This window comes from Staurois parvus, unplaced genomic scaffold (genome assembly GCF_062004578.1).
Source record: "Staurois parvus isolate SC_StPar_1 unplaced genomic scaffold, SC_StPar_1.0 ptg000548l, whole genome shotgun sequence".
In the NCBI taxonomy this organism is placed as follows: domain Eukaryota; kingdom Metazoa; phylum Chordata; class Amphibia; order Anura; family Ranidae; genus Staurois; species Staurois parvus.
This window is the reverse complement of record NW_028318344.1, coordinates 6060216-6086434: the sequence shown is the minus strand read 5'-3', so window position 1 is coordinate 6086434 and position 26219 is coordinate 6060216. Positions and strand designations below refer to the sequence as shown.

The 26219-nt window shown below is 40.6% G+C and overlaps 1 protein-coding gene across 1 annotated transcript in view; it reads left to right on the top strand.

The window, feature by feature from the left end:
- The window catches only part of LOC149451143 (coiled-coil domain-containing protein 63-like), a 150760-nt gene extending 125745 nt beyond the window's left edge, over positions 1–25015 (top strand). The window contains exon 15 of the mRNA XM_089690928.1: positions 24861–25015. Within this exon, the coding sequence (XP_089547054.1) occupies positions 24861–24947 (87 nt within the window). The 3' untranslated portion in view covers positions 24948–25015. The remainder of the gene's footprint in view (positions 1–24860) is intronic.
- The last annotated feature ends 1204 nt before the right edge of the window (positions 25016–26219 follow it).

Sequence of the window (26219 nt, the reverse complement as noted above, 5' to 3'; positions counted from 1 at the left end):
ATCTTCCGCCATAGAGAGACACTTGTTCTATCCATCTAGCAATCAATCGCTACTCTTAGCAATGAACAATGAGCCAATCATCTGCAGCCACTTTTCGGGTATTCCAACAGCTGGCTCCTGCAATAGCTGGCAGCAGGACATTCGTCCATCCATACTGTTTAGAGTGGTTGGGGAAATCAAGTACTTTTCTCTCATTCAGCCTGCTGGCTGAACGAAAGAAAAGTAAACATGTATGTCCAGCTTTACACAACTTATATAATTTGGGCTTTATTGTATTAACAAACAGCCACTCAGAATACTTTGGTTGTTACTTTTTGTAAATCAAACCAAAAATGTTTTACTCCTAAAAAATCTCTAACACAACAATTCTGCATTGTACCTGTCAAAAAACAAATCTTACTGTCCGTCTATGTGCTCAGTGTGGTGCTAAATTTATGCCGTTTATGCCAACATGTCCTTGGTGCATAATTTATTTCCAGTAGAGGTAACAGCACCCTGGCACTTTTAAAGGCTGCCTTTCAACTAAAACAACAACATCGTATATGGGGATCTTTAATAGCCTTTCTAGCTGGCTGAATTTGTCAATCTTTGATACAGAAGAACTATTTCACGGGCAGTGTTACTTGAAAGGATTCTTTAACATTTCATAGCATGAAGACATAAATATGGTGTGATTATAGTAACCTGCACACATGAAAAGGAGCAAAGCATCAAGTCTATTTCGAAGTGACGGCTTATTACAATCCCAAAAGTTAGAGCCTAGGGCTTTGTAAGCTGCTGTCAGCTTCTGTAAGAAGGTCCTTTGTGTTTCTTTTTGACTTTTTTGTTTCGATTTCTTAGGGGCAGGTTGTCTTGAATATCCCATAGAAACAGGAAAGGACTTGAAAACTCATCAAGTAAAACAAATCAGCCCTCCTAGAACTCTCATTACCCTCAGGCTGTTTAGGAAGCCGCAGGGCTGTCCTACTTGCATTCATGTAAAATTTATTAGCAGATTTCAGGCAGATGTGGTATACTGGTAGAAAGTAAATAGCAAACAGGTTTCAATATACTTGGCAGACTGATTTGCTGAGGTTAGGTCAGGCATTGGTAACTTGTGTTCATCCAATATATAAACCCCAGCATGGCCAATCAGCTGCTAAGGCACAACGGGATTCACAGCTGCAGCACCAAAATGGTTTGTAGCTTTTTGACCATCTAAGCCAGAAGAATACCAGACAATGGGTCAAATACAACGTAAATATACACGCTTTACATTGAAAGCTGAATTCCAGGAATTCAGTAACTTTGCAAAGAAAATGCAGATACATTATGAGTTAAGTTAAATTAGGTGCTTGTCACCTCCAGGACTTATCTCTCTAACTTATATGAGACAGGTTTACTGCACTCTTGGAGGATACATTTTGGCTGTGAATGGAGAGAAGCGAACAGAGCAGCTATGTCTGCCCCTCCCCTCTGCTGCCAATTTACAGAAGCCTTTGTATTGTATGACTGAGTTCACATAATACAAAGACTTCTGTGAATAGCACAAGGGGGAGGGTGGCATAACAGTTACAGTGACTCTGCTCTTGAAGAAACTGAGATCACAGTGAGCAGCATCAGAGCCCTGAAAGTTATGTTCCTGGATCACAGTAAACATGTCAGATGAAAATAATAGAGATAAGTCTATGAGAACTCATGGTATGCCTGCTGTTTTACAAAGTAACTGAATTCCTGGAATTCAACTTTAATGTTCTATGTTTTGTCTACCTAGATTTGGAATTCACGCACCGCAATTTATAGCCAGCAAGAAGCACCACTGTTTCCTGTTTCAGCTTTTCAGCTGCCTGTGTCAGCACCACGAGCCAAAAAAGGAGTGTTCTAGTACATGTGTTGATAGTGAACATGCTGACAGAAGGAGAGAGCAAAGTGAGCAGTGAAAAGCAGAGTGGTGACCTAGCTATATTGTTTAACTGCATTAAAGAAAAGTCAGGTCACCAAATCTGGCACTTCTGCCTGGAAGATCTGTGTAAATTATCTCAGGAATGAATGAAAAGTGTCACTTATCATCTTTGTTCCTGTGCTATCTGCCTTCCCCTTGGCCTACCATGCTTCCAGGTTCTCAGCTGGCATAACAACAATTACATCATCGGTGTGTGCCTCCTAAAAGGGCCATGATTATTTAAGGGAGCAACGTTCTTGCTCGCCTCTGTGCTCCCTCTTGATACTCTTTGTCCTACCTATTGTAGCTTTGGTTTGATTTTCTGTCTACCAACCCAGACTTCATGTTTCAGATTTGTTCATTTTCCATCTGCCCTGACCTTTGGCCTGCTTCCTTGATCTTCTGTATGTCTCTCTCTGCCTGTACATCTGCTCGCTCCTGAATCCATTTTCATGGCTTTGTCGCCATATCTGCAACAGGGTGAACCTGGGAGTTGTGACCTGGCAACAGCACACAGCGAAACCCATTTCCACCATCAGGAGAAAAATGGCTTGTGCTTAGGCTCCACACCTCTGGGCAATCTTATATCACCTGCTCCCACAACAGCTCACTTCCGTGGATATCTATCACAAAGATAAAGCAGTTTCCGTATACACTCACTGGCCACTTTATTACGTAGGTACACCTGTTCAATTGCTTGGTAACACAAATTGCTAATCAGCCAATCACATGACAGCAACTCAATGCATTTAGGCATCTAGATATGGTGAAGATGACTTGCTGAAGTTCAAACCAAGCATCAGAATGGAGAAGGAATGGGATTTAAGTGACTTTGAACATGGCATAGTTGTTGGTGCCAGACAGACGGGCTGGTCTGAGTATTTCAAAAACTGCTGATCTACTGGAATTTTCACGCACAACCATCTCTAGGGTTTACAGAGAATGGTCAGAAAAAGAGAAAATTTCCAGTGAGCGGCAGTTGTGTGGACGAAAATGCCTTATTGATGTCAGAGGAGAATGGGCATTCAATTTCAGCTGTGACATTCAGATAGTAGGGTCAGAATTTGGCATAAACAACATAAAAAGTATGGATTCATCCTGCCTTGCTTTAATGGTCCATGCTGCTGGTGGTGGAGTAATGATTTGGGGGATATTTTCTTGGCACCAGCAAGATGTATCTAATAAAGTGGCTGGTGAGTGTATTTAAACTGTGTATTAAGCTATTTGCCTGGAGTTCAGTTGTAATGCCCTTCACTGAAGCTGAAGTCATCCTAATGTAGTGCTAGATACACTATATTGCCAAAAGTATCGGAACATCCCTCCAAATCATTGGATTCAGTTATTCCAATCACCTCCATGGCCACAGGTAAATAAAATCAAGCACCTAGGCATGCAGACTGCTTCTACAAACATTTGTGAAAGAATGGATCGCCCTCAGGAGCTCAGTGAATTCAAGCGTGGTACTGTGATAGGTTGCCAACTGTACAATAAGTACATCCATGAAATTCCCTTGCTACTAAATATTCCACGGTTAACTGTTAGTGGTATTATAACAAAGTGGAAGCAACTGGGAACAACAGCAACAGCCACAAGTAGGCTACATAAAATTACAGAGCGGGGTCAGCGCATGCTGAAGTTCACAGTGCACAGAAGTTGCCAACTGTCTGCAGAGTCAATAGCTAAAGACCTCCAAACTTCGTATGGATTTCAGATGAGCACAACAATAGTGCATAGAGAGCTTCATGGAATGGGTTTCTATGGCCGAGTAGCTGCATCCAAACCTTACATCACCAAGTGCAATGCAAAGCGTTGGATGCAGTGGTGTAAAGCACGCCACTACTGGACTCTAGAGCAGTGGAGACACATTCTCTGGAGTGACGAGTCACGCTTCTCTGTCTGGCAATTCGATGGACGTGTCGGGGTTTTGCAGTTTCCAGGAGAATGGTACTTGCCTGACTGCATTGTGCCAAGTGTACTGTTTGGTGGAGGGGAATTAATGTGCGGGCTTGTTTTTCAGGGGTTGGGCTCGGCCCCTTAGTTCCACTGAAGGGAACTTTTAAGGAGTCAGCATACCAAGACATTTTGGACAATTTCATGCTCCCAACTTTATGGGAACAGTTTGGGGATGGCCCCTTCCTTTTCCAACATGACTGCGCACCAGTGCACAAAGCAAGGTTCATAAAGACATGGATGACAGAGTTTGGGGTGGAGGAACTTAACTGGCCAGTACAAAATCCTGACCTCTACCCGATAGAACACCTTTGGGATGAATTAGAGTGGAGACCTCGAGCTAGGCCTTCTCGTCCGACATCATGCCTGACCTCACAAATGTACTTCTGGAAGAACTGTCAAACATTCCCATAAACACACTCCTAAACCTTGTGGACAGTCTTCCCAAAAGAGGTGAAGCTGTTATAGCTGCAAAGGGTGGGCCAACTCAATATTGAACCCTACGGACTAAGACTGGGATTCCATTAAAGTTCATGTCCATGTAAAGGCAGGCGTCCCAATACTTTTGGCAATATAGTGTATCTTTCATAGCACGGGCTTGGTTGGAATTCGAGCGCTTGTATAAATGGCCACAAACACTCAGAGATTCTTTACTATTTTAGTACCAATTGAATTCTTATTTTATCCATATAGAGATAGTGTTAATGTGCCCATAAATAGGTTGATTATGAGGCAAGAAGACTTATTTTAGATGCACTCTAAGTGAATAATGTTGTTTCTGTTCATGGAATTCCCAGGAAGATTTAGGTTCTTAGCAGAACTTTCAACAAATGCCATTTTCTAAATATTCTTATTTTCCATACACAGAACCTGCAATGCAAGAGGTTAAAAAAAGCAGATCTCTTGTAAGATTTGCAGCAAGGTTACTGATAACGTAAAAAGCAGATGATAGATACAAAGCTTGTATATTTTCTCTCACTTTTAATGAATATTATTTTTGCCCTTTTTAAAACCAACTTTCCTTCAAAACATATTGCACAAATATGCTTACAGTTCACTTGTGGGAAAATGTTGAATGGGTCCTTGACTAGTTTATCATTTGGGACTTGCACTTATCTATAATTTATCTGAAAAGGTGAAATGAGAATGGAGTTGATGTAATAACGAGAAATCAAAGGTCATCATGCAAGCCTGAGTGTCGGTATACTTCTACTGCAAGACAAGAAAAGTGACAAAGCGGTGATATGACTTCATGCTAACCTGTCTCATTAGTAACCGACGGCCTCAGTGAATGGAGCTTAGTCTGACACGTTTCACCCTGAACAAATCTCTATTGTAGGATCAGACTGACACATAAAAATTGGTTTATGTCCAAATGCAGAAGAACCTGGTGAAATGAAAGTATTTTAATTACCTCATTCTTTTTCCAAAGTTTGACATTTCTTATCCGTTATTGCTATATGGCAGAATGAATGTGTGTAATAAGACATATGTAAAGGTGCACAAATGCAGACCAGACATTTGTCAGATTAGGGCTAAAGTGATTCAGTCCATAAGTAATTGGCTTGTATGGACACAGAACAGGTGACATATGAAATCTGCTCATAAAGCCACCAATTTCACCTTTGTATGTCCCTGGATAATCCAGTTTGGTTTGGTTCAAATTGTTGTATCCATCATATTTATCCATAGATGGGTATTGCAGAATCTCTGTTCAGCCACCTACATTGAACCTCATAAGGTTTAATCGGATTAAACTGCTTTATATTTGTCTGTACAAACAAGCTTAAAGCATAACTGTACACCTAATCGTTTTTAATATATACACAGATACCAAGAAAGCAACTTTGCTAATACTGTGTGTGTATATATAAGGAGGACAGGCGTAATTGGTACAGGCAGCAGTAACTCATGCATGAGACAGGGACATCCAAAACAGTCCCGAGTGGATTTTGTCATGCACTTGCACATGCAGGACCAATTTGTTTAGGAGGTATAAAACATCTGTTCATCTGAGCCACTAACTAACTCAGGTCAGTTACTGAATAACATGGTGCCCCCCTGTGAGTTAATAAAAAACAAACAGGCAGCACTTGTACCTATTCAGTGTTCTGTCAGAACTCCTTTTTACCCAGCAGCAGGCTCCTATAGCAGAGACAGGGCAAGAGAGTCCTGAGCCTCAGTCAAATCACATTTATAGGGGCTCTCTCAGGACCTTTGCAACCTTATTGTTGCAAAACATACTGATGGCATTGGTTACAGAAGGATTTCTAAACTTCTGAATGTTCCCGTGAGCACCATTGGGGCGATAATCCGGAAGTGGAAAGAACATCATTTCACCATAACCCATCCATGACCAGGTGCTCCTCACAAGATTTCTGACAGAGGAGTGAAAATAATTATCAGAAGAGTTGTCCAAGAGCTAAGGACCACTTGTGGAGAGCTTTAGAAAGACCTGGAACTAGCAGGTACAATTGTTTAAAGGAAAATAATAAGTAATGCACTCAACTGCCATGGCCTGTATGCACACTCACCACGCAAGACTCCATTGCTGAGGAAAAAGCATGTTAAAGCTTGTTTAAAGTTTTCTGCGGAACATTTAGACAAGCCTGTGAAATACTGGGAGAATATAGTCTGGTCAGATGAGACCAAAATTTAAGTCTTTGGATGCCATAATACACACCATGTTTGGAGGTCAAATGGAACTGCACATCACCCCAAAAAACACCATACCAACAGTGAAGTTTGGAGGTGGGAGCACCATGGTGTGGGGCTGTGTTTCAGCATACGGTACTGCCAAAATTCATGTCATTAAAGGAAGGATGAATGGAAAAATATACCAAGATATTTTATGATAACAATTTGCTGCCATCTACCAGGATGATGAAGATGAAACGAGGGTGGACATTTCAGCTAGACAATAATCCCAAACACAAAGCCAATGAAACACTCAACTCATTTCAAAGAAAGAAAATAAAGCTGCTTTAATGGCCCAGCCAATCACCTGACTTGAATATAATAGAAAATCTATGGAAAAAACTAAAGATCAGAGTTCATAGGCCCACAGAACTTTCAAGATTTGAAGACTGTTTGTGAGGAAGAGTGAGCCAAAATCCAAACTGAGCAATGCATGCGACTAGTTTCTCCATACAATAGACATCTTGAAGCTGTCATTACCAACAAAGAATTTTGTTCAAAGTATTAAATAAATTTCACTTAGCATGTTCAGTACCTTTTTCCTTGTGTCATTCCATTTTATTACACATAACTTAATTTCTGAACTTATTTGTTTTGGTTTCTTTGTATGTATGGATTGCACAAGTTGTTACCAACATGTGGTGAATATTTGTCAATAATATTTACTGAGAAAAATGTTTACGTATTCAATACTTATTTAACCCATATACAGTATACAGTACATATAGTATACAGTATACAGTACAGTATATATAGTGTGTGAGTATAATCTCCTAAAATCAGATGCATTCGGTGCTCCACTGTTTCACTATTTTTTTTCTCGAAACATTTTATTAGTTATATGTTTGTATAAGTAAAAAGTATGGCTTTATTGTTTCAATAGTGGCAAAGCAAGAGGGAATTAGAACTTTTTAGTAAAAGCAAAAAGCCACTAGATGGCCCCAGTACACCTGATAAATTGCAGAGCATAACAATCAAATAAAGCAAAGTCATTACAAGCAAATGGATGATATTGTTTCACTGTTAAAAGAACATTAGTGAAAGGGGAATGAACCAGATTATTCTTATAGTATTGCACGGGCAGATAATGAAACATTTTTCAACTATGTAAGAGGGTGGGGGGAGGTACCAGAACAGGAAAAAGTTCTTGTATTGGGTGAAGGTCCGCTTTAAGGAGATGGAAGAACTGGGCAGTGGACAGTAAAGATAGAGATAAAACTGGTCAGACTAGTAAGGAGTTTGGAGAATGGTTCTTCCTTTTCTATATTAGGTAATAATGACGTTGTATGTCATGCCACTTTATGTCATTCTTTTTGGGTACTTGGAGTATAGGAAGATGAAAGATAAGCTAGATATGAGCAAGAATGGACCATAATGAAAAAGAATCTACAAACTAATTCTTGATTTTAGTATAACATCTCCAAGACCCCACTCCAGGCCCTCTTTCAGATAGTTACAGGCACAGATGTAGGGGAGGGGGGGGGGGGGGGGAGAAATGGTAGCATCTTAAACAGCTATTTACTTGCAGTAAAAACGTTCACCTCTCCTCTATTACAAAGGACCACTACTGCTGGAAATAAACATTTTCCCCATTGTGGAAATAATTGTATGTTAAATGCACAATTAGAACCTTTAGAATGTAGTTTAAAGGGGAACTTTACCCATGACAATCTTTTCTAAATTGTTACAGGCAGGCTGGAGGTCAGTTGGCACCACATCCCGTAAAATAAATGCAAAGAAAAAGGGATTTTTAAAGTGCACCAAAAATCTTAAAGGTTTGATGTTGTATTAAAATCATACAAAATTTTATTGCAATGTTATGATATAAAAATCTACATCACATTTGTAGTTGTGAAGGTTTAAACCCAACAAGGCACTCCATGTGGCTCAGAGTTCACAATGCAGCAATTCCCACTCGACGTGTTTTGCCAATTTTTGGCTCCTTCAGGAGATTTACAGATAATTGCATATAATTGCCACAGGTGTGTTTTCAAAAGAATGCAACAAAACAAGCATCCACTCTCTTATCTCCAGGAGGGTCCTGGACCTTCCTGCTAATGATCACACCAACTCCCCAAAAAGATGAATAAAAATTCATAAACTCATAGGCGACCTCACTTTCCTCAAACTATCCAGGGCTTATATCGCCAATTAGTTCCCCCGAGGGACACAGGGGAGGACAAAACCAAACACAGATGAAAACCCACTCATTAGGAAAAAAGAGAGTAGTTCTGGCAAGTCTCAGGAGAGCTGGGTGTAACAACCCTTCACAAAACCAGATCACTGTGGCCTCTCCAGGGATCTAAGCCAATTTGTGAGGTCACTGTCTTTTTAAAGGGTTTTTTGGACTCCTGTATGTTAGATGCACAATAAGAAGCTTTAGAACAGGGGTGTCAAACTGCTGGCCCTCCAGCTGTTGTGAAACTACAAGTCCCATCATGCCTCTGCCTTTAGGAGTCATGCTTGTAACTGTCAATCTTGCAATGCCTCATGGGACTTGTAGTTTGGCAACATCTAAAGGGCCACCAGTTTGACACCTGTGTTTTAGAATGTAGTTTAAAGTGGAACTTTACCAATAACAACTTGATAAAAAAAATCATGTTCTTTAGCAAGGAAGATATATTCCACATTAATGTACACTGCTGCTCCTAAACATGAGTTTAGGAGCTTTTGGCGTTTTTTTTGCCAAAGTCCCTGAACTCAACTCAGTAAAAGCCTTTGTGTCCATGTACACATAGGCTTTTGCCAGAGTTAAGGAGCAGCAGAATTTAGGGGCAATTAAACATTCCTCTTCTCAATGCAGAAGAATCGCATTCAGGAGAGGAACGTTTTGGCCAGAAACCGCTAAACGCCAAAAAACACGTGTAAATGTGTCTAATGCTAGCTGCAGTTATTGCTTGGGCATTTATTCATGTCAATTGAAAACACTCTGGCCAATCAAATGAATAAACGTCCAAGAGCTAAATGCAGGTAAACGTGGCACCGAGTTTACATGCGTTTTTGTCACGTTTATGGTTTTTCTGCTGCCAGAAGAGCTAAACGTCTAGGGGAGTTCATGTGCACATGAGGCCTAATACTTATGCTACCAAAATGAGTGGGTGCTGTAAATAGCCTCCAGCGTTTTTCCTGTTTCTTCTTGCTGGAGGCTGCCATTTTGCTGAAGCCCAGAGTCTTCAGCAGCATTAAATCTTTCCATTGTCAGCAGATCGGCTTCTACAAATTCAGCACAGTGCCTAAAAATAGAGAGCAACTGAGTATGTGCAGAGCAGGGTGAGAAAGTGTATTCATGGATTTTAAACAGTATAGACACTTATTTCTAATGTTTTCCATGCAAAATGGGCCAGCCTTAACCTCCCTAGCGGTATTCCCGAGTGTAGCTCAGGGTAAAATGTCAGTACCAAAAGCGGTAACCCCGAGCTACACTCGGGCTTACCATGCGGCGCTGCATAGGGAGTCCCTGCAGAGCTTACCTTGTCCTTCGCTCCCGCGATGTGTCCGCTGCAGCGTCCCCGGCCATCTCCTCCGGCCGATGCCGGCATCCGGCTTCTGTGTTCCGGTCCCTGTGATGTCGGGACATACGGGCGCCGGCGGCGGCGGGAAATTTGAAAATTTTTTAAAATGTCATTTTTTCCCAAACAAATTTTACATAGCAAAACATTGCTGTTTCAACCCGTTTCACATACATTGTGTCCCTAGTGCTTTGTCCTGTGCCCTGCCTGCATTTTGTCTGTTCTTTCTGCCTGGAAACTGAGAATAGTCCATGGCGTCCAAAAAGTGTCCCTTTAGGTCAAAAGCGGGTTTAGATCAGCTAGAGAACAGCGATAGTAAATCAGAACCACTTGCAGAATTGAGTGATAATGATTCGTGGGGAAATTTGTCATCAGACACTGAAAATGATTTTGCGACTTTGCTCAGCAATGTGCGAACTTGGCGCTCTATTTTAAATTTCAGTGTTTTTGGTTTGATTATATTATTGAATTAAATGTATTATTATTATATTATTATTTTTTATGATTATTTATTAAATTATAATTTATGATTTCGTGTTTCAAATTTTATCATACCCGGGATGTTTACTAGACTCTTGTTCGGACAGATTTCAGTGAGTTATTCCTAAAAATTACAGCCTACAATAAAAAAACTACATATTTCCATGCAAAATAATGGTACCGCTTTCAGCACCAAAAATCTGAAATAATCAGACCGCCAGGGAGGTTAAGTGATCTAGCAGGACTTAATTTTCTGACTAAAATTCCACTTTAAGGAATACAAGAGAAATTTTATGAATGAGTAGTGGATCATTATTTTTAAAAATCGCGGTGATTTAGTTGTATAGCTTATGCTGCCTATGGCTTGGGAGACAGTCATTTAGAAAATCCTTTGTGGAAGAGATTTAAAAGGCTTTGTAAGTCCAATAACATTTCTGGATTTTCTATCTGGAAAGTCTGACCCCCAAATTGGTTAAATGGGGAAATGGAGATCTATACATTGGTGTCTTCACAATCGATGGCTTCAGCTTCAGATACTGACACTTTAGGGAGTGCCGATCTCTGGTTCCCCTTCTGCATTCTGTGGTTTCATCCTCTGACCCCTATGCCATTAGAGAACACAGTAGTAAGGTAGAGGCTGGTGGAAGAGTCCACAGTGCACATTGCGGGGGCCAGACATCTGACACAACCAGAAGTGTGCCAGCTTCTGAAGGTCTTTTAGGTAGTTTTTCTCTTCAACCCAGCAGAATTCAGTGGCACAGATGGGGACAGGTCATCGTTAATTGTTTGCTTTGCAGAGACTGCTTCTTTTCATCTTAAAAAATAATAACAGTCACTTTAACATAGCAACAAGTAATATCATTTATTGTAGTTTATTTGTAACAACGTGCTTTAATTGTTGGGTACCGCATTTCTGCAGGTGTGCTGAGGACATCTAGTGGTCCCTAGAACTCATCTAAAATTTGTAAAAAGTATTTGCTTTTTAAATTGTCCTTTTTTAAAATATAACTAATAATGTGCTGGCTTTTTTGTGAAATGATAGAGCATCGAATTCAGGTGATTTTTAAGAGATGAGTATACATAGCAGAAAAGTATTCTTTATTTGGGGTCAGTTGTAATTGTTTTTTTTCCAGTGTACATTTGTATTCAAACCAGGTTGATTTAATATTTAATATTTTTTATGAATTCATTTATTTTAGCGGACATCATAATCTAATGTGTGTAAGTATATTAATTCTTCACACATCTTTTTTAGTATTTATTGATTCATCTAATTGATCAATTTTCTATATGTTTTCTTTTTTTTTATAAATGACTGCATGTGAAAGAAAAACAAAGCATACATTTATATTTGTCTGTATGTCATTTTTCTTTGTTGTTCGAGGTAACTAAGTCTTGCCTGAAATGGAACTTGGAGTGGTGAAATAGGGCATTTGTAGATATAAATGATGGACAGATGCACCAGGCAGAGATGGTGGGGATGACATGCCTCCATATGTTCCAGCCAGGGGCGGACTCACCATTTGGAAACTCGGGCACTGCCTGAGGGCCCGGGGTCAGTAGGGGGCCCCATGAGATGCCCCTGGTACCTTTTTCATAGGCTTTTTTGAGTTTGGGCAGGAACACAGGGGCCCCATGATCCCCTATTGCCCAGGTGCCCCATGAGTTGTCAGTCCACCCTTGGTTCCAGCAGCTATTTAACATTTGACACAGAGCCCTAAAACATGACATTGTGTTTGTTGGATAGTGCCAGACTCCCGTGAGACTATTGGTATATGGCTCGATCATTCTGGGCAAAAACCTCCCTTAGTGGCCAGCTGTGGAGGCTTCAAGTTCCAGCTGCAAACATGGTTTAGAGAGTCAGCTTCTTCTTTAAGTCCTTGCTCAAGGGTCCTAGTACACTAGTGATCTTCTTGCTGGCGACAGTTGACCAAGAAGAGTATTGCTATGCAGCACAGTGGCTAAATGGTTAGCACTTCCGCCTGGCAGCACTAGGGTCATTGGTTGGAATCCCAGCCACGGCACCACCTGCCTGGAGTTTGCATGTTGTCCCTGTGCCTGCATGGGTTTCCTCCAGGTACTCCGGTTTCCTTCCACACTCCAAAGACATGCTGGTAGGTTAATTAGATCCTGTGTAAATTGGCCCTAGTATGTGTATGTATGAATGTAAGCTAGGGACCTTAGATTGTACGCCCCTTGAGGGTTAGGGACTGATGTGAATGTACAATATATATGTAAAGCTCTGCGTAAATTGACGGTGCTCTATAAGTACCTGAAATAAATAAATACATGCAGAGCAGAAAAAATGCTCACCTACTTCCATGTCGTTGGTTTATGAGAGAGCTTTTGCTGTTGAGTGAAATCCTTCAGCATTTTCAAGGCAATAACAATGGAGCAATGCATGGAAACTGGTAAGTATTTTATCTACTCTGCATAGTGATCTCGTAGTAGACAAGTTTTCTCCAGTGACAGGATTGCTGGTGTGACATGGTCCTTATAGGAGTAATTGACTTCTATGTTTTGCTTAATAAACAAGTTACAGGTGCTATCAGATGCCATGGGTTTTTTTTACTAAAACTGGAGAGTACAAAATCTGGTGCAACTCTGCCTAGAAATCAGTTTCCAGGTATTGTCATCCAAAATTAACTGAACAAGCTGAAGTTAGAAACTGATCGGCTACCAGGCAGAGCTGCACCAGATTCTTAGTGCTCAGTTTTAGTAAATCTCCTCCCATGTGTCACTTCTATTATGTCTATTAAATCCACTGGACATCACTCAGAGTGGTAAGGATTTCCCCATAGACCATTAGTGACATATTCAAAGTGAACATGCTCTGTGCTTGTGACTCCTTTCTGCCATTTGCTGTTTGCAGTAATTTTCACCCACTTATTATTATGACTAGAAAATCAGAAACTATCATATTAGTATATCAAGCAGCCATGTTTGTTTATTATGAATGCTAGCTATCCATTTTGGGAAGTAGTGCAGCACAGAAATTGTGCTTTACTGCTACTTTTCCGTAGTGTGTAGCCACAGCTAGTTCACTTTTGTAGAAAACAAAATACTCCAAGAGTATTTGTAGTCAATAAGTAGAACTCCAGTCAGGACAGACTGTATTAGCATTGGAAAGAGAAGTGGAACTTTTTCATTATATGTCTCTGGGACTATACTGGTGAGATTCCCACTGAGTTTTGAGGTGTACATACCTGCTGTGGACATTTTGAAACACGTCTACTCTACTCTCCCTTTAGGATTTTTTTTGTATTTGTATATAGGATTTATATATATTTATATATATATATATATATATAAACATTTTTTTTTTGTATTATGGAGTATTTAATAGAAAGAATTGGGACACACAAGATAGGTGGGGACCTCAAAACTCTTAGGCAGATAGCAAAGGAGTCAGGAAATTTGATAGGGAGATCTAAAGCTGGCCATAGATGGTTCGGATCTCAACGAGTTCAGCAGGGACCGGCCGAGATTTGAACCATGAGTGGGCAGGCTGAATGTACCCAAGTTGATCAATTGATCATCTTGGGTACAACCAGCCTGCCATACTTTACATGCGATTATTGCTAGTGGTTATTATAGCCTCCAACAGTAATCACTGTGTTCTCCCAGCGGTGACAGCTCATCCTGCCTCTCTGCCGGAGCAACACAATAGCTCCATGGGAGGGATTCCCCCACCAACACTGACTGTGTTAGTAGGGCAATCACTCTGTCTATGGTTGGCTTTAGTATTACAGCAGGGGTCTCCAAACTTTGTAAACAAAGAGTCAGTTTACTATCCTTCAGACTTGGGGGGGGGGGTGGACAGGCTGTGGAAAATGGGGTTAAAAAATGACCCAGTGCAATTGGGGGTAAACAATGGCTCAGACTTGGTGGTCAATGGAGGTGAAAAAAAAATATAAAGCACCTGTGATCACTAGAAGGAGAAATAACACCTCATCGTTGGTATTAGTGGGAGGAATATTGCCCTATTGCTGTTGTCAGTGGAAGGAATAGAGAATAGTTCCCCATCATTGGTATTAACGGGAGCAATACTGCCCCATTTTTGGTGTCAGTGGGATGAATAGTACCCCATCATTGGTGTCAGTGGGAGGAATAGTGTCCCATCATAGGTATCAATGGGAGAAATAGTTCTCCATTGTTGGTGTCAGTGGGAGGAATAGTGCACTGTCATTGGTGTCAGTGGGAGGAACAGTGCCCTTTCACTGGTGTCAGTGGGAGGAATAGTACTCCTTCATAGGTATCAATGGGAGAAATAGTGACCCATTGTTGGTGTCAGTGGGAAGAATAGTGCACCAACTCTTGTGTCAGTAGGAGGAACAGTACCCCTTCACTGGTGTCAGTGGGAAGAATAGAGCTCCATCAGTGGTGTCAGGAGGAGGAATAATGCCTCATATCAAGGGCCAGATAAAGGCAAAAAAAGCAACATTCAGCTCACAGGTCGCAGTTTGGGGACCGCTATGTTAGAGGATCCAATACATTTAGGAAGCCAGTGGCTAATTCAGCACAACAGGCCCCACCTATAATTAAAAAACCACTTATGGATTGACTGAACCTTTCCATTTTTTAAGAACCATAAAAATACACTACAGTTTCAGATGAATTGTTACAGAATTCTATGATGGGTTTATAAAGGTAATCTTTTTTTTTGATTTGAGATATTAATAAGCAGGCCCCTTAATTTCTCCAAACCTGCTGCGCAATCCCACAAATTAGAGGCAGGGTGAAAACTGCACATCTCTTAAGATCTTCCTTATCAAGCTCTAAATTCCCTGGGATTATGTAGCATAACATTTTTAGCCTTGTAGCTTATTTTATCCCTTTTAACAATTCACCCTGTCATACGATATTAATGTGACAATGACACAGATGAGCTGGCTGATAAGCGTTATCTATCTGTTGCCTTGTAGCCCGAGGAAAGCCCGCAGCATAATTCTTTCACAGCTTGATTACGCGATCCTGGAGACACTGCAGTCGAATTTAGATTCTTCATCATTTTGTCACGTAATACAAAGTCATTTCAAAGCTTGACTTAGAATTAGAATTATCCTTACGTGGAGAGCGCATCAAAGTAAAACTGTGTTTGTAGCCTGCGATCGCCCTTGCTGTGCTTGAAACAAATTCTTTTATGTTGCCTCTGCAGGAGTCTTGCGCACAATTATAGTTTTCTAATGTAATTTTGAAGCACATTACTCGTAGAAGACAGCTGTGTGTAAGGGCGGCTTTATCTACCTACAAAGACTTGCTGCTCCACATTTACACAAGTAATGCAGTCACCCCGCTGCCCCAAAATTGTCCTTCTTTTTAAAAGTGTACAGTCCAAACTACACCATCAAATCATTCTTTTCAGCATTCAATACTTTTTTTTTCTGTTATCTTCTATAAATGTTTTCAGAGGTGATTACAGGGGATTTAAAGTGAATATATAGTTCTTTTCTGTATACCGTATATATTTTTTTATTTATTAACCCCTTCCAGCCTACAATCTGCATATTACAGTGACAATAAACTGGTTTACAGTAACATTTTATTTATGTATTCTTAACTCATACTTTCTATTTCTCTCAGCCTCCACCAAATATCAAAATAATTTTTTTTTTGCTGCTGCTGCTGCTGCTGCTAGAAAATTACTTAATGAAAATAGATTACAGGGCCAATAAATTGTTGATGTCTATGGATTATTTTTGGAGAATGTAATTTAGTGACAATGTAAATGTTAACTAAATGTTAACTAAACCCACAACCGTAGAAGCAGTTTGTATATGCAGTAATGCACGCATGTTATACTCACTGTGGAACCTCAGGGGTTAATCCTCCACATTGTATCAAAAGACTGTTTAATCCTGTCTTCTCTGATCCTCCAGTGCCCCCCTGTTATCTCCTGCTAAGACATATTGTGTGGAGTCATGCTGCATATGCTCAGTTTAGTGTGTGTGGCTAGAAAGGTTTTTTTCTTTGGGAGGGTGCATGTGATCAGCACAGGGCCAATCGGCACTGTCCAGACAGAAGGTCAGGGGTTATGCAGCCCTTATAGGACAATCAGGGGACAATTAAAACTCCTCCTACAAGCTTTAACCAGTGCTCGGCCAAACACTGATAGAAGTCAGAAGACTGCTATATACTGCTGATGAGAAAAGGTATTTTTTTTACTGTTGCTGCTGTGATTCGACTTTCTGTTGGAGGCTGACTATGAGTAGAAAATGACTTAATGAAAATAGATTACAGGGCCAATAAGTTGTGGATGTATATGGATTATTTTTGGAGAATGTAATTTAGTGACACTGTAAATGTTAACTAAACCCACAACAGTAAAAGCAGACTGTATATGCAGTAATGCATGCATGTTATACTCACTGTGGAACCTAAGGGGTTAGTCCTCCGCATTGGGTAAAAAGACTGTTTAATCCTGTCTTCTCTGATCCTCCCCTTCTTCCAGTGCCCCCCTCTTATCTGCTGATAAGACATATTGTGTGGAGTCATGCTGCACATGCTCAGTTTAGTGTGTGTGGCTAGATAATTTTTTTTTTCTTTGCGAGGGTGCATGTGATCAGCACAGGGCAAATCAGCACTGTCCAGACAGAAGGTCAGGGGTTATGCAGCCCTTATAGGACAAACAGGGGACAATTAAAACTCCTCCTACAAGCTTTAACAAGTGCATGGCCTAACACTGATAGAAGTCAGAAGACTGCTATATACTGCTAATGAGAAAAGGTATTTAGCAGTTTATATTTACTAAAATAATTGCATTTCCATGTTCTGTGTACTGTGGGAGACCAGATATAGCAAATGCGGGGTCCTCGGTTTAGTAACACTTTAACTTCACCTTATGTTAATATATGCCAAAGTTCTCATGAAGAGAGGATCCCCCTCAAAATGCATCAGCATTTATAGGTATTGAGAGTTTATTTTTGTAAATAATTATAACCAGAATTTTTATTTTTTATTGTCCTTCCCTCATTCATAATTATTTTAATGGTTTTTTTATTTCCTTCGGGAAATATGGAGAAGGCGCAGGGCGAGTTCTATTCATCCTCTTGTAGACTGTCTATATATACGTATATACACTGCTCAAACAAATTAAAGGAATACTTTTTACTCAGAGTATAGCATCAAGTCAATTAAACTCCTGGGATATTGATCTGGTCAGTTAAGTAGCAGAGGGGGTTGCTAATCAGTTTCACCTGCTTTGGTTTTAATGAAATTAACAACAGGTGCACTAGATGGGCAACAATGAGATGACCCCCAAAACAGGAATGGTTTTACAGGTAGAGGCCACTGACATTTTTTTCTCTACTCATCTTTTCTGACTGTTTTTCACTAGTTTTGCATTTGGCTAGGGTCAGTGTCACTACTGGTAGCATGAGGCGGTACCTGGACCCTACAGAAGTTGCACTGGCAGTCCAACTCCCCTAGGATAGCACATCAATACGTGCCATTGCCAGAAGGTTTACTGTGTCTCCCAGCACAGTCTCAAGAGCACGGAAGAGATTCCAGGAGACAGGCAGTTACTCTAGGAGAGCTGGACAGGGCTGTAGAAGGTCCTGAACCCATCAGCAGGACCGGTATCTGCTCCTTTGTGCAAGGAGGAACAGGATGAGCACTGCCAGAGCCCTACAAAATGACCTTCAGCAGGTCACTGGTGTGAATATCTCTGACCAAACAATCAGAAACAGACTTCATGAGGGTGGCCTGAGGTCCCGACATCCTCTAGTGGACCCTATTCTTACTGCCCGGCACCATAAAGCTCAATTGGCATTTGCCATTGAACACCAGAATTGGCAGATCTGCCACTGGCACCCTGTGCTTTTCACAGATGAGAGCAGGTTCATCCTGAGCACATGTGGCAGACATGAAAGGGTCTGGAGAAGCCATGGAGAACATTATGCTGCCTCTAACATCGTTCAGCATGACCGTTTTGGTGGTGGGTCAGTGATGCTCTGGGATGGTCCAGGAATATCCGTGGAGGGACGCACAGACCTCTACAGGCTAGACAATGGCACCCTGACTGCCATTAGGTATCGGGATGAAATCCTTGGACCCATTGTCAGATCCTACACTGGTTCAGTGGGTCCTGGGTTCCTCCTGGTGCACGACAATGCCTGGCCTCATGTGGCGAGAGTATGCAGGTAGTTCCTGGAGGATGAAGGAATTGATACCATTGAATGGCCCCCACGCTCGCTGTGACATCATTACACTGGACAAGACACCTTGATACAGTGTGATGCTTATATTTGGATTATCTTAAGGGGGCAACGCACCCCTGTCTTATGGACGCTCGATATCTATGTGCACAGACGTTGGTCCACTGCATAATGTGAGTGCAGTTTATAGTTTTTTTAATAAAATTAAGGATTTATTATAGTTAAGCACTATAATGGCTTTTTAATCCTCTTTGAGGAGACTTTTCAATGCTGAAGACTTACCCTATAGCAAGTTTTTCTACATGAGGGGAGTGTTGGTGATTTTGGAGAAGCTGTATGTCTCTGGATATAATTCCCAGAGGGGGAGGCACATATAGACCTATGGCCAGGTCTAAAGTAAAGGTGAGCACATAGTTTGACTGGTCTTGGAAGTGAAACACGGAGCACTAGGCCAATCACCAGGCGCCAGCACTGTCACATGTTGTAAGTCATATGCTTCTGCATACTCAGAAGTACTGCACCCAGAAGCTGAACGGGGTAAAGGTATGTTCTGCAAGGGAGGAGGTGATAGGATAAAGCAACCGGTCACCTTTATCAAAAAAAAAAATCCTACAAAGAACACTACCTAGTCTTATTTTTCCTCTGGAATCTTGCAATGCAAAGCTGTTCAAAGCATCTTCACAAATTGTGTCCGCCACCATACATCGTTGTTCCTAATGCTCTCTACTAAGGAATACAGTGACATAGGAGCCAGCAGATGGTAGCGCAGCATGGTAGTGGTACAGAAGTTTGATACACCTGGAAGTACATTGAATCTGAGGATTCTGTAGGCAGGCTGGCTCTACAAAAAACTTAAGATTCCAGGAATGGCTGGTGGGACAGGTATCTATGAACAGTGTTCTTTTGCTGGACTTTTTTCTTTTAACCTCTTTACACCCCAGTAACCCATATGTGTGGCTTTAAAAAGCTGGGCTTTAAGGCTCCCACGCCGCACATATGTGTCACTGGGTGGGCAATGTTTATGTGCTGGGAGCATGCTCCCTATGTGCTCCCAGCTCAGTGATCGAGCTGCCAAAAACTGCTCTCAGTCCTGAGAAGACATCAGGAGCTGGCAGGACCGGCTTCCGATCATGTGACCACTGTGACAACCAGTCACAGTGGTTACATAATTGCCTATCCTTCCCTCCCCACTGAACATTAAGAAGAAGATGCTAGGGTAGGTGGGAAAGCAACAGAGTCACTTTAAAAGCCAAAGAAACCCAAGAACAAAAACATTGTATTGCAGCTTACCAGTCCCTACATGTGGTGGCTGCATTTGTTTTCTTTTTTTCACGCTTTTTTATTTTAACCTGGTAACCCTGCCTTTAACGTATTTCCTGTCCTAGGGTGAACAACTCTACTAAGCAGTGTTGTCACCCTAGGACAGGGTGTGTGTTAGGACTACATAACACCTCCCTGTCTTCTCCATAACAGGGGAGGTGTTTTGTAGTCTATAAAGATAGCAGGAAGTAATGTCAACAGATAACAGTCCAGAGGAAGAGAATACAGGAACATATCAGCTCACAAGATTTCTGGACGAACAGTTTTTTTTTTTTTTTTTTGTACAAATATTATAAAACACTTTCAATTGTATATTTAACGGACCAAAAGGGACTAAATAAAAGAAATGTATTGCTGGAGTTTTCATACACATTACGTATTAAAATAAATATGAATATTAGTATGCACAAGGCACCAGGTCAATTTAAATTTCAGTTCACATGGCACTCTTATTTTGCTTGCTGTCAGAGAAAGAATTCTATTCTTAGCTTACACTAAGCCAAAGATCCCCATTATTTACATTTCCCGACTCTCTGTGTATGTAAATGGTTATAATGCAGGCACTGGGCCCTCGACTGTGCTAATCATCTCTCACCATTTGTTTATAAAACGGGTATCAGGTTTAGTGAAGAGTGTAAAATACTGTCAGAAATACAATAGGACCATCCTGATCATTTCAAACAAAGAAGGTAATAAAAGAAACAATATGAACAGCTGGGCTAGCGAAACGGAACACCTGGCAAAAAAGCGAAATGCACATCTGAAATACATAACTGTAAATGGTTTTACCTGCCATGATATTGCTGATTGTGTTCATGCACACTTTAATTCATGTGCCCCTTCCACTATGTAGAGCCAGAGGGTGGCAACACTATTCAGTCACTATTCACTGCAGCTCCTCCTCCAGCCTGCTCATTGAACGGTGACTGGCCATCACCACCCAAGTGAGTCCTATTTACTGCAATTTACAGGTGAAACTCGAAAAATTAGAATATCGTGCAAAAGTTCATTTATTTTAGTAATGCTACTTAAAAGGTGAAACTAATATATGAGATAGACTCATTACATGCAAAGCAAGATAGTTCAAGCTGTGATTTGTCATAATTGTGATGATTATGGCTTACAGCTCATGAAAACCCCAAACCCACAATCTCAGAAAATAAGAATATTACATGCAATCAATAAAACAAGGATTGTACATAGAACAATATCGGACCTCTGAAAAGTATAAGCATGCATATGTACTCAGTACTTGGTTTGGGCCCCTTTTGCAGCAATTACTGCCTCAATGCGGCGTGGCATGGAAGCTATCAGCCTGTGGTACTGCTGAGGTGTTATGGAAGACCAGGATGCTTCAATAGAGGCCTTCAGCTCTTCTGCATTTTTCGGTCTCATGTCTCTCATCTTTCTCTTGGCAATGCCCCATAGATTCTATATGGGGTTCAGGTCAGACGAGTTTGCTGGCCAATCAAGCACAGTAATCCCATGGTCATTGAACCAGGTTTTGGTGCTTTTGGCAGTGTGGGCAGGTGCCAAGTCCTGCTGGAAAATGAAGTCAGCATCACCATAAAACTCGTCTGTGGAAGGAAGCATGATGTGCTCCAAAATCTCCTGGTAGACGGCTGCGTTGACCCTGGACTTAATGAAGCACAGTGGACCAACACCAGCAGATGACATGGCTCCCCAAATCAACACAGACTGTGGAAACTTCACACTGGACTTCAAGCATCTTGCAGTGTGTACCTCTCCAATCTTCCTCCATACTCTGGGTCCTTGGTTTCCAAATGAGATGCAAAAGTTGCTCTCATCAGAAAAAGAGGATTTTGGACCACTGAACAACAGAGCAGGTCTGTTTTTCTTTAGCCCAGGTAAGACGCTTCTGACATTTTTTGTTGTTCAGGAGCGGCTTGACAAGAGGAATACGACATTTGAAGCCCATGTCCAGGATCCGTCTGTGTGTGGTGGCTCTTGATGCACTGACTCCAGCCTCATTCCACTCCTTGTGAAGGTTCCCAACACTTTTGAATGGCCTTTTCCTGACAATCCTCTCCAGGCTGCGGTCATCCCTGCTGCTTGTGCACCTTTTTCTTCCACACTTTTCCCTTCCACATAACTTTCTATTAATGTGCTTTATACAGCACTTTGGGAACATCCAACTTCTTTTGCAATTACCTTTTGAGGCTTTCCATCCTTATAGAGGGTGTCAATGATTGTTTTCTGCACAACTGTCAGGTCAGCAGTCTTCCCCATGATTGTGATTCCTACTGAACCAGACTGAGAGACCATTTAAAGGCTCAGGAACCCTTTTCAGGTGTTATGACTTAATTAGCTGATTAGAGTGGGACACTTTGAGCCTAGAATATTGCACCTTTTCACAATATTCTAATTTTCTGAGATTGTGGATTTGGGGTTTTCATGAGCTGTAAGCCATAATCATCACAGTTATGACAAATCACGGCTTGAACTATCTTGCTTTGCATGTAATGAGTCTATTTCATATATTAGTTTCACCTTTTAAGTTGCATTACTGAAATAAATGAACTTTTGCACAATATTCTAATTTTTCGAGTTTCACCTATATGTATACAGGCTATACATTTCTGGGACATTTCTAAACACATATAAATGCATGTAATCAGTTTTTAAATGGTATCATTTTCACTGTGCATTTACCTGTGTTTGGGCACTTCATTTAGCTATGTTTAGAGAAAATAGAATTGTGTGCATCCAGGGACAGATTAGATACTTTCAACGTATGTAAGTGCTAGAGATGTGCACCACAAAAACATTTGTTTCATTTTGGATTCATTTGATAAGTGAATCATTTTTGGAATTCCTTTCATATATTCTAGGGGTCTCCAAACCTTCTATGCAAAGGGCCAGTTTACTGTTGTTCAGACTTTAGGGGGGCCACACCAGAAAATGTCCCAGCATCAGTGGGAATAAACAATGCCCCATCTTTGGTGTTAGTGAGAGGAATTGTGCCCCATCATTGGTGTCATTGGGCTCCATTCTTGGTATCATTGGGATGAACTGTGCCCCATCGTTGGTGTCATTGGTTGGAATGGTGCCCCATCGTTGGTATCACTGGGAGGAATCCATTAGTGTTAGTGGAATAAATAGTGCTCCAAGGGCCAGATAAAAGCAAGCAAGGGGCCGCAGTTTGGAGACCACTGATATACTCAGTGTTCCAAATTCATTTGTATTTTCAGAAGTTATTTTAGAAGATTCAGATTCATTTGTTATGTCAGTATGTTGTTTTGGATGCTTTAAAGTGGTTATAAACCCTTACATATACTCAGTGAAGTGACTGGCCTCAGGTGATAAAGGGAGGTGAAATAATTCCTCTTACCTAAGTTGTACCTGTTTATTTACAGCAATTTGTCGTGTACACCCTTGTAAAACCCAGAAATGAAAAGGATTTTTCACAGAATCACAAAGCAGGGGGCGGGGAGCTGCAGTTACACACTGTACGAGAGCTCTGAGAACTGGTTGGAGGGAAAAGACACCCCCCCCCTCCTTCACACAGGAACAGAGCTGAGGCTGTCAATCAGCTGGAGCCCCCCTCCCATCACCTTTCTTCTTTTGGTGTGAGGAAAACTTCAGCAGGGATTCATTTGTTGTTTTCATTATAACTGATTTCCGATTTGTTTAAATTTGTTACTAATAGTAATAGTAACTAATGTATCCAAATAATGAAAATTTTGCCCAAATTTCAATTCATAAGGAAACAAATTGCTCATGTCTAGTAAGCGCAGGTACATTTAAACACAGGAAAAGCTGATCTGGGACATAGAAAGTTTGTATATAATTTCCAGATTAATTTCTTCATTTCTTCAGCATTTAAATATAATGCAGACCTCCCATGTGAATGAAGGCTAACACTTACTGGTCCGCATCCCAGTGCCTAAAACAAGTGAGGATGCAGTGCCCTAGCACCTGGTGGAAAGAGATATTACACCTTTGGAACATGTTACATATTACTCCCATATTTAGGGTGTAACAAGTTCCATGCCCCACCCTAATACCTTGAGCACCCCTCCTCCCTATGACAGCAGGGGGGTTCCTCTCTCCCACAGGTGCTGTAACATTTAAAATTGGTGATTTAATTAACTACAAGTCCCATCTACCAATGCAGCAGATGGTTTGTAGTTCTCAGTGAACTATGAGTGCGCTGATCAGTGTGCTCACAGTCCATTCCTCCAGCTTTGTAAACGAGCCACAATCCACTGATCCACTGATTGCGGGTGCAATACTTTGCAAACTCCTCTTGGGAAAAATTTAAACAATGCGCATTTTTTTTCCTGCAAAAAAAATGTGCATTTAGTATTTTTCCCTTAAAGGTGAATTTAGCCTTTAATGATATACAGTGCCTTGAAAAAGTATTCATACCCTTTGAAATCTTCCACATTTTGTCATGTTACAACCAAAAACATAAATGTATTTTGTTGGGATTTTATGTGATAGACCGACACAAAGTGACACATAATTGTGAAGCGGAAGGAAAATGATAAATGGTTTTCTAAAATTTTTTACAAATAAATATGTGAAAAGTGTGGCGTGCATTAGTATTCAGCCCCCCGGACTCAATACTTTGTAGAACCTCCTTTTGCTGCAATTACAGCTGCAAGTCTTTTTGGGGATGTCTCTACCAGCTTTGCACATCTAGAGAGGGACATTTTTGCCCATTCTTCTTTGTGGTTTTTCAAGGCACTGTAAGTAGTGTTTAAAACTACATTTCAAACTTGATAAATGAATACATAACATAAGAAAACCTGAATCTAAAAGCAATGCCACCAACTGATTCACTCTTATTGATTTTTGTAGGTTTTGAAGAAAGAAGAGAAAGCCATCAGAAAAGGAAATCTCAGTGAAAATAATCTCACCAAAACAACAACAAATGCAAAGAAATGATTGACATAATCATAATCGGAGGGACAAAAAAATAAAGAGAATTAAAGAATTAAAATGTTAAAATTTCACTTGTATTGTTTTATTAGTAAATATTGTAGAACTTTTATGAAACGTAGAGGTCTATTTATGAAAAAAATTGCCATCACAAATAATCCCTCTGATTTGCCCAATATGTTTTGTTCCTCGTCAGTTCCGCCTAGTGATCGTGATGTGGTATTTTCCTGATTAAGATATTTCAGAAAAATACCCCATTATGGCCACTAGATGGATCTGACAATCATGGGAAATAAACATATTAGGCAAACCACAGGGGTTATTCATGGTGGCTCTGCAAATACTAACCTCTTGCCCTCCAGAGGATTTACCCCCCTTCCTGACCAGGCCATTTTTTGCTGTTCAGCCCTGTGCTATTTCAGCTTGTAATTGCACAGTCCTGAAATGCTACCCAAACTAAATTTATGTCTTTTTTTTCAAACAAATAGGGCTTTCTTTTAGTGGTATTTTATCACCTCTGCGGTTTTTATTTTTTGCGCTATAAACAAAAAAAGACCAAAAATTTGGAAAAAAACACAGTATTTTTTACTTTTGGTTATAAAAAATATCCAATAAACTCAAAGTTAGTCATAAATTTAGGCTAAAATGTATTCTGCTACATGTCTTTGGTAAAAAAAAATCTCAATACATGTATATTAATTGGTTTGTGTGAAAGTTAGAGCGTCTACAAACTATGGTATACAGTGGGGATCGAAAGTTTGGGCACCGCAGCTAAAAATTTGTATTAATGTGCATAAAGAAGCCAAGGAAAGATGGAAAAATCTCCAAAAGGCATCAAATTACAGATTAGACATTCTTATAATATGTCAACAAAAGTTAGATTTTATTTCCATCATTTACACTTTCAAAATAACAGAAAACAAAAAAATGGCGTCTGCAAAAGTTTGGGCACCCTGCAGAGTTAATATCTTGTACTGCCCCCTTTGCCAAGCTGAGACCTGCCAGTGTCATGGATTGTTCTCAGTCATCGTCTGGGAAGACCAGGTTATGTCAATCTCACTGAATCACTTTCACCCCGTTATTCTTCAGAAATGCAACAGTGACCTTAGATGTGTGTTTTGGATCATTGTCATGTTGCAAAAGTGAGCGACAGCCAATAAAGAGCAGTACATCTGTGAATTCATGATACCATGAATGAAATTCAGCCCCCCGACACCAGCAGCACTCATGCAGCCCCACAGAAGGACACTGCCACCACCATGTTTCACTGTAGGCACC